General features: G+C 36.6%; 2 protein-coding genes and 2 gene segments (V, D, J or C); all 4 read right to left on the bottom strand.

The window, feature by feature from the left end:
* The window catches only part of LOC121197996 (immunoglobulin mu heavy chain-like), a 180,519-nt gene that overhangs the window by 48,525 nt on the left and 116,504 nt on the right, over positions 1–15,490 (bottom strand). The window lies entirely within an intron of this gene.
* The window catches only part of LOC121197979, an 83,932-nt gene that overhangs the window by 41,117 nt on the left and 27,325 nt on the right, over positions 1–15,490 (bottom strand). The window contains 1 exon segment of the C gene segment in view: positions 2,482–2,500. Within this exon segment, the coding sequence occupies positions 2,482–2,500 (19 nt within the window).
* Positions 1–15,490, bottom strand: part of LOC121197983 (Ig heavy chain Mem5-like) — an 84,423-nt gene that overhangs the window by 12,005 nt on the left and 56,928 nt on the right. The gene's annotated exons all lie outside the window — the stretch shown is intronic.
* LOC121197977 overlaps positions 7,164–15,490 on the bottom strand; it is a 29,672-nt gene continuing 21,345 nt past the window's right edge. The window contains 8 exon segments of the C gene segment in view: positions 7,164–7,575; positions 8,073–8,227; positions 8,798–9,124; positions 9,261–9,560; positions 10,645–10,977; positions 11,115–11,414; positions 11,578–11,862; positions 12,003–12,299. Of these exon segments, the coding sequence occupies positions 7,561–7,575; positions 8,073–8,227; positions 8,798–9,124; positions 9,261–9,560; positions 10,645–10,977; positions 11,115–11,414; positions 11,578–11,862; positions 12,003–12,299 (2,012 nt within the window).

Raw genomic sequence — 15,490 nt, forward strand, 5'->3', positions numbered from 1 at the left:
TAATTATTTTTTTAATAGCAGCAGCAAACACACAGTGTTGTATTTTTGTTTTTTTTCTTTCATTGAAAAATCACTTTTATAGAATATAATAACTTTAGCTACCCTTTCAGTGCTTATTACCCAATAACATTATAGGTGTCGTTCTTAAACATGAACAGTTTGAAGACATGGAAAAAGGTATATTAAAGCAAGTACGTGGAATTACACACACACACACACGCAGGCGAGTATTTGAAACACCACCAATAACTGACGCCTCATAAATTACCACAGAGTTAAATCAGCAGCATCGACTGAGTTCGATCAGTGAGAGTCGGGGTTAAGATCCGAATCCTGTGTCCAGTCAGTGACCCGTCTTATAGCACATTCATCACTGTGCTACTGCAGTAATTGTATGAAATGTAATTTAACAATACAGATATATCTTTTGATAATAATGTGATTCTCTCATTGGCCATTCACTGGGAGCTTTGCTTGTATTGTGATTTACAGGAGAGATAGATGAGTTTTTAGACCATGGTTTTTGTTATGGGGTGTAACACTGTGCTGTCACCCCAGCTGCTATAATAAGCACAGTGACACAAGCACTTCCCAAAACCTTACCACACAATTTTCTGACATGGTCAGGAAAACAAAAATGTTTTTTATTGAACCGGTTTTGATAAAGGACAGAGACAGTGGTTTACAAGAATCAACAAAACATAACAGAGCAATTCTCTGTATATTTTGTTTAGAATAATATGATTCTGTCTTATTAAAGTCTCTAATAGAGCAGCTTCTACTGAAAATGTATGTTGCAATTTGGAGCACAACATCTGAACATTTAATACCAATAAATAAAAAGCAAACAGGAAGTACTGGCAAAACTATTAGTGCATAATTGCAAATGGTCTCTTTTGAATGAACGTCCACAAGTATGCATTTAGCTGTCGCTAACCTTGGAGAGATATGGGCTATATCAGTACCATTTGCTTCCACATCTTCTGGGGTTAGTGAGCCTTTTAATTTCATTACTACTTTATTTTGAAAAAGCCAATAGATCACACATTTTAAAATGTTAATTTCTTTTTTAGTGGTAGTTGAATCACTGTCCTACTGCAGTAATTGTAGGAAATGTAATTTAACAATACAGATATATCTTTTGATAATAATGTGATTTTCTCATCGGCCATTCACTGGTAGCTTTGCTTGTATTCTGATTTACAGGAGAGATACAGATGAGTTTTTAGACCATGGTTTTTGTTACGGTGTGTAACACTGTGGTAGCTCCAGCTCCCGCTATAATAAGCACAGTGACACAAGCACTTCCCAAAACCTTACCACACAATTTTCTGACTTGGTCAGGATAACAAAGGCATCTTCTATTTTTTTGATAATTGTCAGAGACAGGGATTTACAAGAATAAAAAAAAACATAACAGAGCAATTCTCTGTATATTTTGTTTAGAATAATATTATTCTGTCTTATTAAAGTCTCTAATGGAGCAGCTTCTACTGAAAATGTATGCTGCAATTTGGAGCACGTCTGAACATTTAATACCAATAAATAAAAAGCAAACAGGAAGTACTGGCTGAAGTATTCGTATATAATTGCAAGTGGACTATTGTGAATGAACGTCCGCAAGTATGCATTTAGCTGTTGCTAACCTTGGAGAGATATGGGCTACATCAGTACCATTTGCTTCCACATCTTCTGGGGTTAGTGAGCCTTTTAATTTCATTACTACTTTATTTTGAAAAAGCAAATAGATCACACATTTTAAAATGTTAATTTCTTTTTTAGTGGTGGTTGAATCATAGACTCTGAAAATGTTTTGGAATTTATTTGTGTGTTTTTATTTTAGCACCAGTATCATTTGGATACCTCCTCTGAGCTGGTGATCTCAGACAGATACCACCAGTGACCTAACACAAAGGGAGTTGACATCTTTAGTTATAAATATGTATGTCTCCTAAAATTAAAATTACATTTAACTAATTACAATTAATTAAAAAGATATAAGTATAGTAGTAATTTAGAATTACACACGCACACATGCGGGCAAATGAAGATTTGATACACCTCTCAGTATAATGAAATACAACACCACCAATAACTGTCGCTTCATAGATTACCACAGAGTTAAATCAGCAGCATCAACCTGAAAAAAAAAACCCCATAATATCACATTACAGGGCCATTGTGTTGAACTGAATAAGATTTACAAAAGGTGACATTGTACACATCGACTGAGTTTGATCAGTGAGAGTCTGGGTTAAGATCAGAATCCTGTGTACAGTCAGTGACTCGTCTTATAGTACATTTATCACTGTCCTACTGCAGTAATTGCAGGAAATGTAATTTAACAATACAGATTTATCTTTTGATAATAATGTGATTTTCCCATCGGCCATTCACTGGGAGCTTTCTTTTTCGTTTTCTGATTAGAGATACAGATGAGTTTTTAGACCATGGTTTTTGTTATGGGGTGTAACACTGTGTGGTAACCCCAGCCACTGCTATAATAAGCACAGTGACACAATCACTTGCCAAAACCTTACCACACAATTTTCTGACTTGGTCAGGATAACAAAGGAATTTTCTATTGAAATAGTTTGATAATGGACAGAGACAGTGATTTACAAGAATCAACAACAACATAACAGAGGAATTCTCTGTATATTTTGTTTAGAATAATATGATTCTGTCTTAGTAAAGTCTCTAATAGAGCAGCTTCTACTGAAAATGTATGTTGCAATTTGGAGCACAACATCTGAACATTTAATACCAATAGATAAAAAGCAAACAGGAAGTACTGGCCTAAGTATTCATGTATAATTGCAAGTTGACTATTTTGAATGAACGTCCACAAGTATGCATTTTACTGTTGCTAACCTTGGAGAGATATGGGCTACATCAGTACCATTTGAGCCTTTTAATTACATAACTTTATTTTGAAAAAGCAAATAGATCACACATTTTAAAATATTAATTTATTTTTTGTGGTAGTTGAATCATAGACTCTGAAAATGTTTTGGAATTTTTTTGTGTGTTTATATTTTTCCTCTGAGCCTGGTGATGTCAGTCAAATACCATCAGTGACCGAACACAAAGGGAGTTGTCATCTTTAGTTAGAACTATGTATGTGTCCTAATATAGAAGTACAGTTAAACGTATGGGTTAAGTAATATGGGTAAGAGTAGTAGCTATTTTTATAATTAAATAATAATTAAAAAATTTCTAACAATTATCTCACATTCAAAACACATTTTAAATAACATTAAATTAACTGAAGTGCTGACCAATCTGCTCTTTTTATATTTGTCAGTGTGTGAAATCTCTTTGCTGTTGTGAAGCAAACAGCAAAGCGTTTCTGACGTGTGGCGATTTTCCTGTTTATTCAGAGTAAAACTGAAAAATACACCTCCATATAAATTACTCTTCCACTGAACGTCTTCTTTCATCAAAGTCCAGTGATTTCAGGAAATTACCTGATCTTCTCTTTTTCCTTTTCTTGCAGTTTGTGCTTCGGTTCAGTTTACAACAGGTTTTTGTATTACAATTTATCACTGTGGTTCCCACCATACACAGTGGCACATACTCATACAAAAACCTCTGCTCAGTATAGTGCATGGTTAGTTTTGTGTAGTGTATGAACTCAGCAGGCACAATCATGAAACTGCTGTCTCCTTTTTCTGCATTTTATTGAACCTTAATTATTTTGTGTTTTTGAAAATCACATTTGTTAAAATTTGATGGTGGTTTTCAGCCATGCTAGGGGCGTTGCTCTAGAAATGGCAAAGTTGGCCTCTTGGTTGGTCTTTCCATCTCTTTGGTCCAGGCTAAAATATCTCAGCAACTATTTGATGGCTAATGACAAAATGTTTGTGCAGACATTCATGGTCCCCAGATGATGAATCCCAGTGGCTTTGCTGATCCCTTGAATGAGTAAAACTGACTTTAATGAAAACTTTGCATGGATTGCCATGGCATTTGGTACACACACACACAGAATGATACAGGTGAGTTGTGTTGGAAACATACAGGCAGCAGAAAGCAGTCTGATCTACACTAACTTGTTTTGTTTGTATCAGTAGCACACACATTTCCCTCTTAGTGGAAATAGGTTTTTGTCATAGCATTTATCATTGTGGTAGTTGTAGTACACTATGTTACAACCCTGCACAAAATCTCCAGCCTGCTCACTGGCTACCAAAACACACCAATGCTGTTATTTTAAACTCTTTTTTTCTTTTTGCTTTTTGTGTGTGTGTGTATGTGTTTTGCAATAGTTGACTTATTTTTTTTTTAATGATTTATTGATTTAGGAGTAGTAGTTTGTATATATTACTAAAACTGAAAAAAAAAAAAATAGTTATAGTTATAGTTATTGATAATTAGGTTTTGTCAGTATACTTCATACTCAGTATATTTTTATACTCTGGACTTATTGTCCAAATTTTGGGTGACCTAACACAAAAGTCTAATCTGGACATCACAGCAGTAGTGTACAAGTGGTGCTTTCAGTGACATAAAAACATTTTCCATTCACCTATAGCATTAAGGAGTAGTCCATATTCACCTTCTGTTTATAGTACAAAGACCCTTGCCTCTCTTGAGAAGTTTTTGTAACTGTGTGAGTCACTGTGGCCACCCCAGTTCACAGTGATACACCACAATACAAAAACCAGTGCCATAGTGTAGGCGTCCTCTGTGATATGCAATTCATATTATTTCTTTTTTTAAAGAGTAGAAATAAAAATAAACCACATAGTATCGTGTTTGTGAGGTTTGGTTGTGTATTATAGAATACTGTCAGGTTGTATTGTATGACAACCATCTTTTCACCATATAATAATAACATCAGCTACCCTTTCAGTGCTTATTACTGAACTAATTACCTTTTTAAAAGGCTCCCAACAGTCCTTAAAGTGTGAACAGTGACCTAACACCGTGTAAACATGAACAGTTTGAAGAGACGGAAAAAGATATATTGTAGTATGTAAGTATGTAGAATTACACACACACACACACAAGCAGGCGAGGGAATATTTGAAACACCTCTCAGTATAATGAAATACAACACCACCAATAACTGTCACCTCATAAATTATATAATTAAATCAGCAGCATGACCCGGTTAACAAACACATAATATCACATTATAGGGCTATTGTGTTGTACACTTTGATAGTGACTCATGTTATAGCACATTCATCACTGTGCTACTTCAGTAATTGTAAGAAATGTAATTGAACAATACAGATATATCCTTTGACAATAAAGTGATTTACAGGAAAGATACAGATGAGTTTTTAGAGCATGGTTTTTGTTACGGTGTGTAACACTGTGTGGTAGCCACTATAATAAGCACAGTGACAGAAGCCCTTCCCAAAACCTTACCACACTGTTTTCTGATAACAAAGAAAGATTCTATTGAACGAGTTGTGATAAATGACAGAAAAATGACAAAAAATAACAACAACAACAACAAAAAAAACAAAACAGAGCAATTTTGTATATTTTGTTTAGCATTATATGATTCTGTATTGTTAAAGTCTCTAATAGAGCAGCTTCTACTGAAAACATAAACTGCAATTTAGTCATTGAAAGTAGTTGAATCATAGACTCTGTAAATGTTTTGGAATTTATTTGTGTGTTCATATTTAGCACCAGTATCATTCTGATTCATCCTCTGAGCCTGTGATCTCAGAGAAATCCCAGCCAAAAGGTTTTTAAAATATCAGCTTCAAACTTAATTTCAAAGAAGAAGAAAAGCAATGTTACGCTGACCTCTGTGGGCTGAAATGTTCAAGTCTGTTGCACTTGAGATCTGTGGTGTATTGTGAAGTCTGTTGTGAAGTTGTGCACCTCACAGAGTGGGAGCAATGCACGTAGAAACCTGTAGATGGCGGTAGAAGGACATTTTTCCAGCTTGTGTGGTTCATTTTTAAACTCCTCTCTCAGTGTAAACCTAGAGGGCAGCCTCGTGCCATAAAGAAAGAACAAGAAAAAAATAAAATAATATCTTCTAATGTAATGTGTCATGTCATGTCATATCATATCATATCATATCAGTCCCAGTGTTGTGTCCCCAATCACATTCCCTTTTTAATTTCTTTTCTGTACCAAGTGACCAGTCATTTAACCTTCACAAAGCCCTTTTTCCTCTAGATGATAGTCTTCACTCATTTTTCTCACTTCCATTACCCACCTGCCACGTGAACCAAAATATATCTCTTGCACATCAACAAGCTAGCATCATAAAACTCTATAAGACAAGTGAAACTGTTCATCTGGTGGCTTGATATTCTTCTCAAGAAGTACATAGCAGATTTATCAATCATTTGAAAAGTCTGAAAGTAATTCAAGTACAAAGGTTGAGATGTTTTCCTGATATCATCAGCTATTGCATCAGGACAATTTTCTCTGTCAAGCTCCTGTGAGTTAAACCTGTGCAAAAACTCATTTCACATGTAAAATAAAAGTAACCTAACATGAGCTGCGTTCAGGAACACAAAATTAGAGCCTTTCAGTTTCTGCTCATAACACTAAGATATTAAAACAGCAGAAAGAATTAGCTCTGTGCGACACTTGGTTAAGAAAGATAAAACCACCTTGACTACTGTCATTGACCAATAAGTAGTGTACAAACTGTATAATGTCATGTTACAGTAACAATGCCACAGTAATGATGAAAGATTAAATGTAATTAATGTGAATCTTCAAACCTTCTGCTTTTTTTTCATATTTATTAATTTTGCTAAGGTTTGGCCACAGTTTTGAACATTTAATCCCACATTTGTCTGAGAGAATGTGTCAGCTGAATGCATGTGGGCCACTTCAAACATGGATAAATGCTGATATGCAAATGTATACACTTACATATGTCTGTTTCTTTGAGGAAGTTTATTTGTAGTTCTGACAGTTTCTACAAAGTTTCACTGCTGCAGGTGTGGTCCCAGGGGTGCAGAAAAAGGGGAAGTAGCTTTCGAAAGATGATATTTTCAGAAACATCAGGAAACTGAAAAACCTCCAGAGCTGAACTGATAACAGAAGTTTACGGTACGTTGACTTGACGTGGTTTTCTTTCAGATATTCTTAGATCCCTGTGGTGTGACTCAAAGGAAACCCCACCAAAGCTTTTTATGTTTTATCACAAGCACACCATCACTCACATTCGTGCTCACTTAAATGTTTATGTGGTTGTCCTTAAATATTGTAGTATCATATATGTATCATATCTTTTGACTTACTTATGAAAGCAAATAGTGTCAATAAAATAACCAAACATGAAAAGCAAAGATTTATTTTGTCAAACTATGAAATGCAAAGCCATGTACAGAAAAAAAATCTGTTTCTGCTACAGTACAATTTGTTTTACAAAAGACAATTTGTTTGTCTTTTAGTTTCTCTACAGCTGACAGAGAAATCCATTTTCAGTGGCTTAGTTAATCATTATTAATGGCAACCATTTAATTTAGCAAATATGCATTTAGTTATTGCTCATATACGTGAGTTTCAAGCTACATGGAAAGGTAAAAAGATGGAGTTGTCTGCGCCGTGTATCCATCTCATCCTCTATTGTCTCTTCATCTGAAAAAGAAAAAAACATCAAACTGTTTTAAAAAATATATAGTAATTTGTCAAATACAGGTTCTTAAAGACCAGTAAGGTTTGACTTATGACTTCAATCTGGGGTTTCACCCAGCTGGTAAGTGGACACCCAAATGGTCTCTGTGACCGGTGTTTCCAAAAACGATATTAAGTGTTTGACTGGATAATTATCTCCAATAAACTCGTACCGTGCCATTAAACTCTGTTCAAAACACTTAATGCAATGACAATGTAACTGTGTTCATCCAATTCAACGCAATGAACCAGTAATTTCACTTTTTTTTTCTTTTTTTTTTTTGTTTGTCATTGTTTCATGTCATGTCATTGTTTACATGACTTGGCCTTACTTTATAACTTGTAATGTACTTAGTCAAAGTGTTTACTTATTTTCAGTGAATTTATTTATCTTATATTATGTCTTATAGCGTCTTTAGAACTTGGTATAAGTGAAAGGCAGAAAAAGCCTGCATGTTTACCTTCACCAGGCTGAATATCATGTTATAGAAGAGTGAGGTTATGAAGAGAAATATGAAGGAGGACGTTGTGGACCACAGACTGCTGAACTCATCCTCTTCAGTGGCATCTTCTATGCAGCTCAGAGCAAAACTCAGTTGTGACTCTGAGGGAAAATCTAAGAAGAGGAAGGTATAGGTGTTTAGATGAGGAGTGTGTGTGAGTGTGTGTGTGTGTGTGTGTATTAACAAAGGTTTTCAGTAAGATAACACATAGACACCATTGTTTCTATTAAATATTTATAATAAACTGAAACAAAGCATCATTCACTCTTTGATCATTGTCATGTGTGGACATTGAATCAGTTAAACAGTGAGACATTAGCAGACAGTGCTGTGGGGCTTCATTGAAAACTACTCATGCAAAGTGAATCTTTGTGCTTGCTTTTCATTTTGTGTGGAAATATTGAAGTCATTCATGAACATGTCACAAAATTTTCTCCATGCAACATTTATTTAAAACACTCAGCACACTTCTCAAGCTCTTAGACAATGTGACAAAGACGCAATGAGGACAAACAAAACTAAACTGACATGTTGACTCTTAATTGTACAACCAAACAATTGGTGACATCACAGAGTGCTCAGGTTCCCATGGGGGAGAGTGCACACAGAGACAGAACGACATATTTGCACAAAATGCCACATTTATAGCTGATTATACTAAGAGTTACATTCAATGGAATTACCCATGGCTGTAGATACGGCATTTGATTTCATGGACCCATTGCTGCCAGCAGGCCGGACATTGCAGACGAACATGTTGTCTTTCTGCTCCCACTTTTCCTTGGTGGTGGTGTAAACACTTGTCACTGAGTAACCATGTTGGGTCTTCTCTGGGCGGAAGTTGATGCCATCAGCAAAGTTGCTGGAGTTTTGTCCATGAAGTTCTGACCAGGCGATGTAGTAATCCTGTAGCACAGGACCGGAGACCAGACACACCAGAGTGACCTCAGCACCTTGGTTGATGTCCTGCTCTGGGAGGATGTGGACTGTCACTTTTGGTTTTCTTCCATCTGAAAGAAATGAGGTTCACATATAAGCTTTATATTTGCTTTTACTGCCTGACATGTTTGCAGTGTAAGTTAGTTGCCTCCCCCAGATTCACAGATTACTATTGTACCAATCAGTTTCCATCACTCAGTAACATACCTCCTCTGTGAACTGTCAGCTCTTGAATCACTGGTGTCATTTCTCCTGTACGGGCAGAGCAGCTCACTTTATTGACTTTCTGCCACTCAGCGTAACTAAGAGTTAGCTTGCTGGTCTTGCTGAGGTCACTCCTCATTTCTGTAACATTGCTGGTCACACTTGGTCCTTTAACTTGCCATTTGATTTGAGTTTGATCTACAGTGGTCTTGTCTTGTCCAGTGATGACACAGCTCAGCTCTGCTTGATTGTTGCTGAAAATTATTTTGGGACTTGGTTGGTTCAGTGTCACTGTGATAGGAGCTACATGAGGGAGAGCAGCAGAGAGACGGGGTCACAACCATTTTCTAACATCTGACTGATCAGAAAAAATCTTGACTTCATATGTTTGTCAGGTTGCTTATGTCAAAATCCAGCATTTAGAGCTTATTATACTAAAGGTTACATTCAGTGGATTTACCCATGGCCGTAGACACTCTCTTTGGCTCCATCGGTGCATTGCTGCCAGCAGGCCAGACATTACAGTAGAACATGTTGTCTTTCTGCTCCCACTTTTCCTTGGGTGGGGTGTAAACACTTGCCACTGAGTAACCGTGTTGGGTCTTCTGTGGAGCAAAGTTGATGCCATCAGCAAAGTTGCAGGAGTTTGGTCCATGAAGTTCTGACCAGGCGATGTAGTAATCCTGTAACACAGGGCCGGAGACCAGACACACCAGAGTGACCTCAGCAGCGTCTCCTTGGTTGATGTGCTTCTCTGGGAGGATGTGGACTGTCACATTTGGTTTACTTCCATCTAAAAGAAATGAGGTTCACATATAAGCTTTATATTTACTTTTACTGCCTGACATGTTTGCATGTGTAAGTTAGTTGCCTCCCCCAGATTCACAGATTACTATTGTACCAATCAGTTTCCATCACTCAGTAACATACCTCCTCTGTGAACTGTCAGCTCTTGAATAACTGGTGTCATTTCTCCTGTAAAGGCAGAGCAGCTCACTTTGTTGACTTTCTGCCACTCAGCATAACTCAGAGTTAGCTTGCTGGTCTTGCTGAGATCACTGCTCATTTCTGTAACATTGCTGGTCACACTTTGTCCATCAATTTGCCATTTGATTTCAGTTTGATCTACAATGGTCTTGTTTTGTCCGGTGATGACACAGCTCAGCTCTGTTTGATTGTTGCTGAAAATTATTTTGGGACTTGGTTGGTTCAGTGTCACTGTGATAGGAGCTACATGAGGGAGAGCAGCAGAGAGACGGGGTCACAACCATTTTCTAACATCTGAATGATCAGAAAAAATCTTGACTTCATATGTTTGTCAGGTTGCTTATGTCAAAATCCATCATTGAGAGCTAATTATACTAAAGGTTACATTCAGTGGATTTACCCATGGCCGTAGACACTCTCTTTGGCTCCATAGGTGCATTGCTGCCAGCAGGCCAGACATTACAGTAGAATATGTTGTCTTTCTGCTCCCACTTTTCCTTGGTGGTGGTGTAAACACTTGTCACTGAGTAACCGTATTGGGTCTTCTGTGGGCTGAAGTTGATGCCATCAGCAAAGTTGCTGGAGTTTTGTCCATGAAGTTCTGACCAGGCGATGTAGTAATCCTGTAACACAGGACCGGAGACCAGACACACCAGAGTGACCTCAGCAGCGTCTCCTTGGTTGATGTCCTGCTCTGGGAGGATGTGGACTGTCACATTTGGTTTTCTTCCATCTAAAAGAAATGAGGTTCACATATAAGCTTTATATTTACTTTTACTGCCTGACATGTTTGCATGTATAAGTTAGTTGCCTCCCCCAGATTCACAGATTACTATTGTACCAATCAGTTTCCATCACTCAGTAACATACCTCCTCTGTGAACTGTCAGCTCTTGAATCACTGGTGTCATTTCTCCTGTACGGGCAGAGCAGCTCACTTTATTGACTTTCTGCCACTCAGCGTAACTAAGAGTTAGCTTGCTGGTCTTGCTGAGGTCACTCCTCATTTCTGTAACATTGCTGGTCACACTTGGTCCTTTAACTTGCCATTTGATTTGAGTTTGATCTACAGTGGTCTTGTCTTGTCCAGTGATGACACAGCTCAGCTCTGCTTGATTGTTGCTGAAAATTCTTTTGGGACTTGGTTGGTTCAGTGTCACTGTGATAGGAGCTACATGAGGGAGAGCAGCAGAGAGACGGGGTCACAACCATTTTCTAACATCTGAATGATCAGAAAAAATCTTGACTTCATATTTTTGTCATGTCATTTATGTCAAAATCCAGCATAGACTGTCTTATGTCACAATTAAGTAGCAATTGCAATATCACTTTACCTTTTGAGGCCTTTTTTGTAAGCGTTGATCCCATGTAAGTTGCCTCACAGGTGTAAACAGCTTTACTGTCCCAGTCTCTGTTCTTGACCTTCAGGACACTGACAGCTGAATTTAACGTTCCACTTTGCACGATGGGACTCTGAATGAAGTCATTCAAAGGTGCATTATTCTTTTTCCATTTAAATGATTCAAGTGTTCCCTTGTACCTGTCCTCAATTGTACAGACCAGGGCCTGGGAGTCTTCACTTGGCACCGATAGCAAAGTCATTTTTGTACTAATTGGCCCTGAACAGGTGGAGAAAACAGCACAGTACACAACACATTCAAAGGTAAGAGCAAATGAATGGGGATGACATGTTGACCTTTTATATTCTAAGGAGATTAGAGAGACATGTTTACAAATTAAAAAATGAAAAATCACATACTTTGTATTTGCACAATTTGGGAAGATCCGTTATGAGTTACTGAACAGTGAAAAGACTTCCTTGAATCCCAGTCAGCTTTTGATACTTGGAGCACACTGACTCCTGTATATGTGTGGTTGTTGTTTGGGCCAGCTGAAGAATATTGTTCTGAAGTCTGGGCAGGCCCACTGGCACTGGTCCACTTGAAAGTGACACCATTTGGGGAGAAGTCACGTGCAAGACAACCAACAGTGATTGTGTTTGTAGATTCGGGTTGGCACTGAATCAAAGGGAACACACTCGGTGCAGTGATTGTTCCTGTAGAAGAGATGTATAAGTTCAAATTCAAGTAAATTAAGAAACAGAGAATTAATCACTCTACTGAAAAAAACTGATCACATCATAATTGGCTGAATCTCTCACCCTCAGAATTAGACAATGTTAAATAAATACATAAATTAAACATTATGAAATGAATAATCTAATAAATTCAAGATATATACAAAGTAACTGAAAAATCAAATATATTTTTGAAAGTTGGTTCACATTTTTAAATGTCATTTCATATGTTTTTAAATATTATATTTACTGCTATTTGGTAATACTGAACACATGTAAACCAAAACAGGATTTGTTCTTAAAGACTTTGTAGGAGCAGTGGCAGGTTTATCTTAATAATCATAGAGAACAAGCGACTTAATAAACATTAGATTTAAAATAATGGCTAAGAAAAGCTATCAACAGGTTAGAATGTAACTTGTCTTTTTGTATGATAAAACTGAAGAACAATAAATTATTGTTTTAGTGATTATATTTGTTTGTCAGCTCACAGACAGACTGAAGCTGAGAGTGCTAATATAGCTGCACCAGTATCTCAAACCCAAAGCTACTGTATTTTTTATTGAATCAAGAGCTCAATGTAATGAATCTGTTAAATGTTTTTCTGTGTTTTTCTAATATTTTGTTCTCCTTTCAGTTTTACAATAAATCTATAAACTGAAAAAGTTGAATGTTAAAAAGTAAGATGAGTCTTCTAAACTTTAAATCCAGGATTATCAATTTAACGTTCACTACAAATGCACATTTGTTCCTTATAAATTCAATGTGCTATGTTGTTTCAATATTAACTAAAAGTATTTACTTGTGAATGTCTTTGTTAAGAGTTAAACTGTCTGAAACACACATCATGTCACTTGCTGTGTTTAAAGCGAACGAAGCAGATGTAAAATAAATGTTCATGTGTTCACATTTATGGTAACTTCTTCTAAAAATAATGTGTGTACAGTGTGGTGTATGATTGTAATCCACAGAAAGAGAAAAAGTAATTGAATAATAATGTGAATAAACAGATACTACCATTCATCAGTAACAATCACAATATCCAGCTGAATAAACTGTATAGCAAAAAAAAACACCTCCTGAATTAAGTGAAAACATCAAAAGAGGAACTTTTTGAAATGCTCTCTAAGAAACCGCTGCGTTAAAACCATCTTGACGGCTCTGCTTTATCTGCTCTGTCTGATCAGTACAAATTTCAAGACTTAAAGTTCTCAACCATCAATAATCACATTTTAAATGAAAAACAAAAGAGAGCAAAGCAAATATAGTGTTTAAATGTGGCTTACCTGATTGTACTGTGACTTTAGTCCCATTCCCCCAGTAGTCATAACCTGAAGCACCAGAAACACCATTAAAAACTTCACTAAATGTCATCTCATCATCTGGGTCCAGGCCCAGGTTGCGAGGGTGACTACCACCCAGTCCACAATGCACCGATGTCCTACTGCACCTCCCACGGGTGGGGGGCCCATGTGAGGCGGTGCCGCCCCCAGAGTGGGGTTCAAACTCACGACCCCAAGAGAGTGAGTCTCATGCTGTACCAACTGAGCTAACCAGGCGGCTCCAACTTCATTAAATGAATAATATAATTTTGTATAAGAAAATCTTAACAGCCCTGAGTAGTGTCATCTTGAGAGTGGCAGGTTGTTGCAGCAGCAGCTCTCTTAGTTTTCCTTCCTTTCTGTTGGTTTTCTTCTATTTATTGCTTGGATACTTTGCTGCAGTAACATAACAGTTTCCCTTAGAGGATCAAAAAAAGCATATCTATCTGTCTACCTATCTCTCTATCTCTGTCTGTCTGTCTGTGCATACATCTACACATATATGTATATGTGAGTGTGAACTAATGTATGTGTTCATGTGTATGTGTATTAAGATATATATTAAACAAATATGTAATGAGAGTTGAACTTTTTTCTTAGAATCTACAACTGTAAAATTTTAAGGCGTTTGTTACTGATAAAGCTTCCTGCTGTAGTGGAAGAATGATGAAATGATGAACAATTCAAATTTGTGAAGACTGAGAGAAAGGAAAAAGAAAGGGTCAAAAAATGATCCTGTATGTTTGTGTTGCCTTTGCTGTCTGCATGTGAGCTACTTTGTGCCTGGATACATAAAAGTATATAAACAGATAGATGGGTGCGTTGCTTCGAGGAAGTTTGTTCTGACGGTTTCTACAAAGTTTGACTGCTGCAGCTGTGGTCCCAGAGGTGCAGAGAAAGGGGAAACTGAAAAACCGTCAGAGCTTGAATGATAAGAGAATTGTATGGTAGGTTGACTTGAATTTGTTTTCTTTCTAATGTTCCTAGATCTTTTGACTTACTTATGAAAACTAACAGTATCAACAAAATAATCAAACATGAAAAGCAAAGATTTATTTAGTCAAACTATGAAATGCAAAGCCATGTACAGAATACACCTGTTTCTGCTACAGTGCAATCAGTTAATCATTATTAATGGCGACCATTTAATTTAGCAAATATACATTAGGTTGTAGCTCATGTACATGTGTTTCAGACTACACTGTTGGAATAATTTTTTCAGACACATTCATCTTTTTATTCCTATTTATACACATCAGTAATCACATTGGAAGAGATTGATCAATAAAGTTTTACACTTTATCTATCAAGAATAAATCACATTGTCACAATCATTTCATGATAAGAGGTAAAATATATTTTAATTCAACTTTATGGCCAACAGTGTAGATAGAAAAGTAAAAAAAAAAGAAGTTGTCTGCGCTGTGTATCCATCTCATCCTCTATTGTCTCTTCATCTGAAAAAGAAAAAAACATCAAACTGTTTTAAAAAATATATAGTCATTTGTCAAATACAGGTTTTTAAAGACTAAAAAGGTTTGACTTATGACTTCAATCTGGGGTTTCACCCAGCTGGAGAGTGGACACCCAAATGGTGTCTGTGACCAGTGTTTCCAACAAGTATATTAAGTGATTGACTGGATGATTAGCTCATTTTAATGACATTCTTTAAGAAGTTGTATAAAAAGATGTATCCTTATACAATGAGACACGGTTACTTGCTCTGATTGGTTACTTAAAGATTATATCTGTTGTGTTTTGAACAGAATTGTTAATATGATAGTATGCACCATGGAGCATTTAAAACCTACAAAGCAGCACATTTTCTGTGGCTGAAGATGCTCTTCA

Source organism: Toxotes jaculatrix, chromosome 18 (assembly GCF_017976425.1).
Source record: "Toxotes jaculatrix isolate fToxJac2 chromosome 18, fToxJac2.pri, whole genome shotgun sequence".
Lineage (NCBI taxonomy): Eukaryota > Metazoa > Chordata > Actinopteri > Toxotidae > Toxotes > Toxotes jaculatrix.